At 48.7% G+C, this 1,205-nt stretch overlaps 1 protein-coding gene across 1 annotated transcript; it reads left to right on the top strand.

The window, feature by feature from the left end:
* On the top strand, window positions 199–966 carry LOC110263858. The gene is made up of 2 exons (XM_021105711.1): window positions 199–745; window positions 830–966. Exons 1-2 carry the CDS (start codon window positions 214–216, stop codon window positions 964–966), a joined length of 669 nt encoding a protein of 222 aa, XP_020961370.1. The 5' UTR covers window positions 199–213.

The following is a 1,205-nucleotide window of genomic DNA, read 5'->3' as shown; positions in this document are numbered from 1 at the left end:
TAATTAGCAAATTTATAATTAAATAATATTTTAAAATAATTTTGAGAGATTAAATTAAATTTTAATTAATACTCTATATCCCTAATTTTATTAAAATTACCTAAACTACCCAAACCCTAACCCCTCACTGCCACTCACACTCACCGCCTCATCCACTGCTACCCTTCCCATATACACACGCATCCACACCCATGGAAAAAAAAAAGAAAAGAAATGAGAGGGGAAAGAGGGAAACGAAAACAGGAAAGAAAGAAAAGGGGAAAGGGAGAAGAGAGGGAGAACAGTGAGGAGGGGAGAGCATCGCCGGCAGAGGAAGGCGGAGGAGGAGTCGCCGCTGTCCAGTTTGCCACTGCGCTCTGCCCTGTCTTGTGTCGCCACCGCGCCGTGCGTCACCGCCGATCTGCCTCGAAGCCATCATCGCGAATCAAAACTGAGGCGAGAGAGGCAACCGCGCGAGGAGGAGGCGTCACCGTCCCGTGGAGTCGCGCCGCCGCTGCTGTCCGTGCCATCGCCGTCGCCCTCACCGCGTCGCGCCGCCACAAAACCGTCACCGTCATCGAGCCCGAGACGGAGAAGAGAGCGCGCTCGATGAGTGAGAAAGGATGGAAGCCAGGTTTTGTCACTGTACAACTCCATTGTTACCTCTGCTGTGCCCTATTGAAGCTTCTGACCGCGCCTCTGCGTCGCCGGAGCTCCACGCCACCGCTGCCGCCGCCAAAAACCATCTCTGAAGCCTGTTTGCTTGGTAAACACTAAACCTTGCTTCAGCTTCTTTGTCTATTAAGTCGATTTTCACCGTTAGAGTGGTTGCTGAGGTTGTTTGTGTTAGGATATACGGTCACCGCGAGTTTCTCTGCCGCCGTTTCACTTGCCGCCGCAGGAAGTCCATCGCCGTCTTGTTGTTACCGCCGCCAGAACCATCGCCAGACTTTCTATAGTTTGGTTCAGTTATTATTCCTTCATTAGGGTAAGAGTTTATATTTTGGAACCTTTCAAAATCTGTATTCTATTATGTTTGATTAGAAATTCTGAGGTTTTGGTAACGTAGGGTTGAATCCCGATTACTGCATGTCATGATTAGGCTATTGTTGTTGCTTCGAATGGTATGGAGCTGAAGTTGCATCTACCGCCGTTGCGAGCCAAGAGAAAATGAAAGAGAAAATGAGTTTGTGATGCGTTCTAGAGTTTTCGAGTTTCAACTTCCG

This window comes from Arachis ipaensis, chromosome B06 (assembly GCF_000816755.2).
Source record: "Arachis ipaensis cultivar K30076 chromosome B06, Araip1.1, whole genome shotgun sequence".
Classification (NCBI taxonomy): Eukaryota; Viridiplantae; Streptophyta; class Magnoliopsida; order Fabales; family Fabaceae; genus Arachis; species Arachis ipaensis.
Note: the sequence above shows the minus strand (reverse complement) of the source record. Positions and strands in the feature narration are given on the sequence as shown.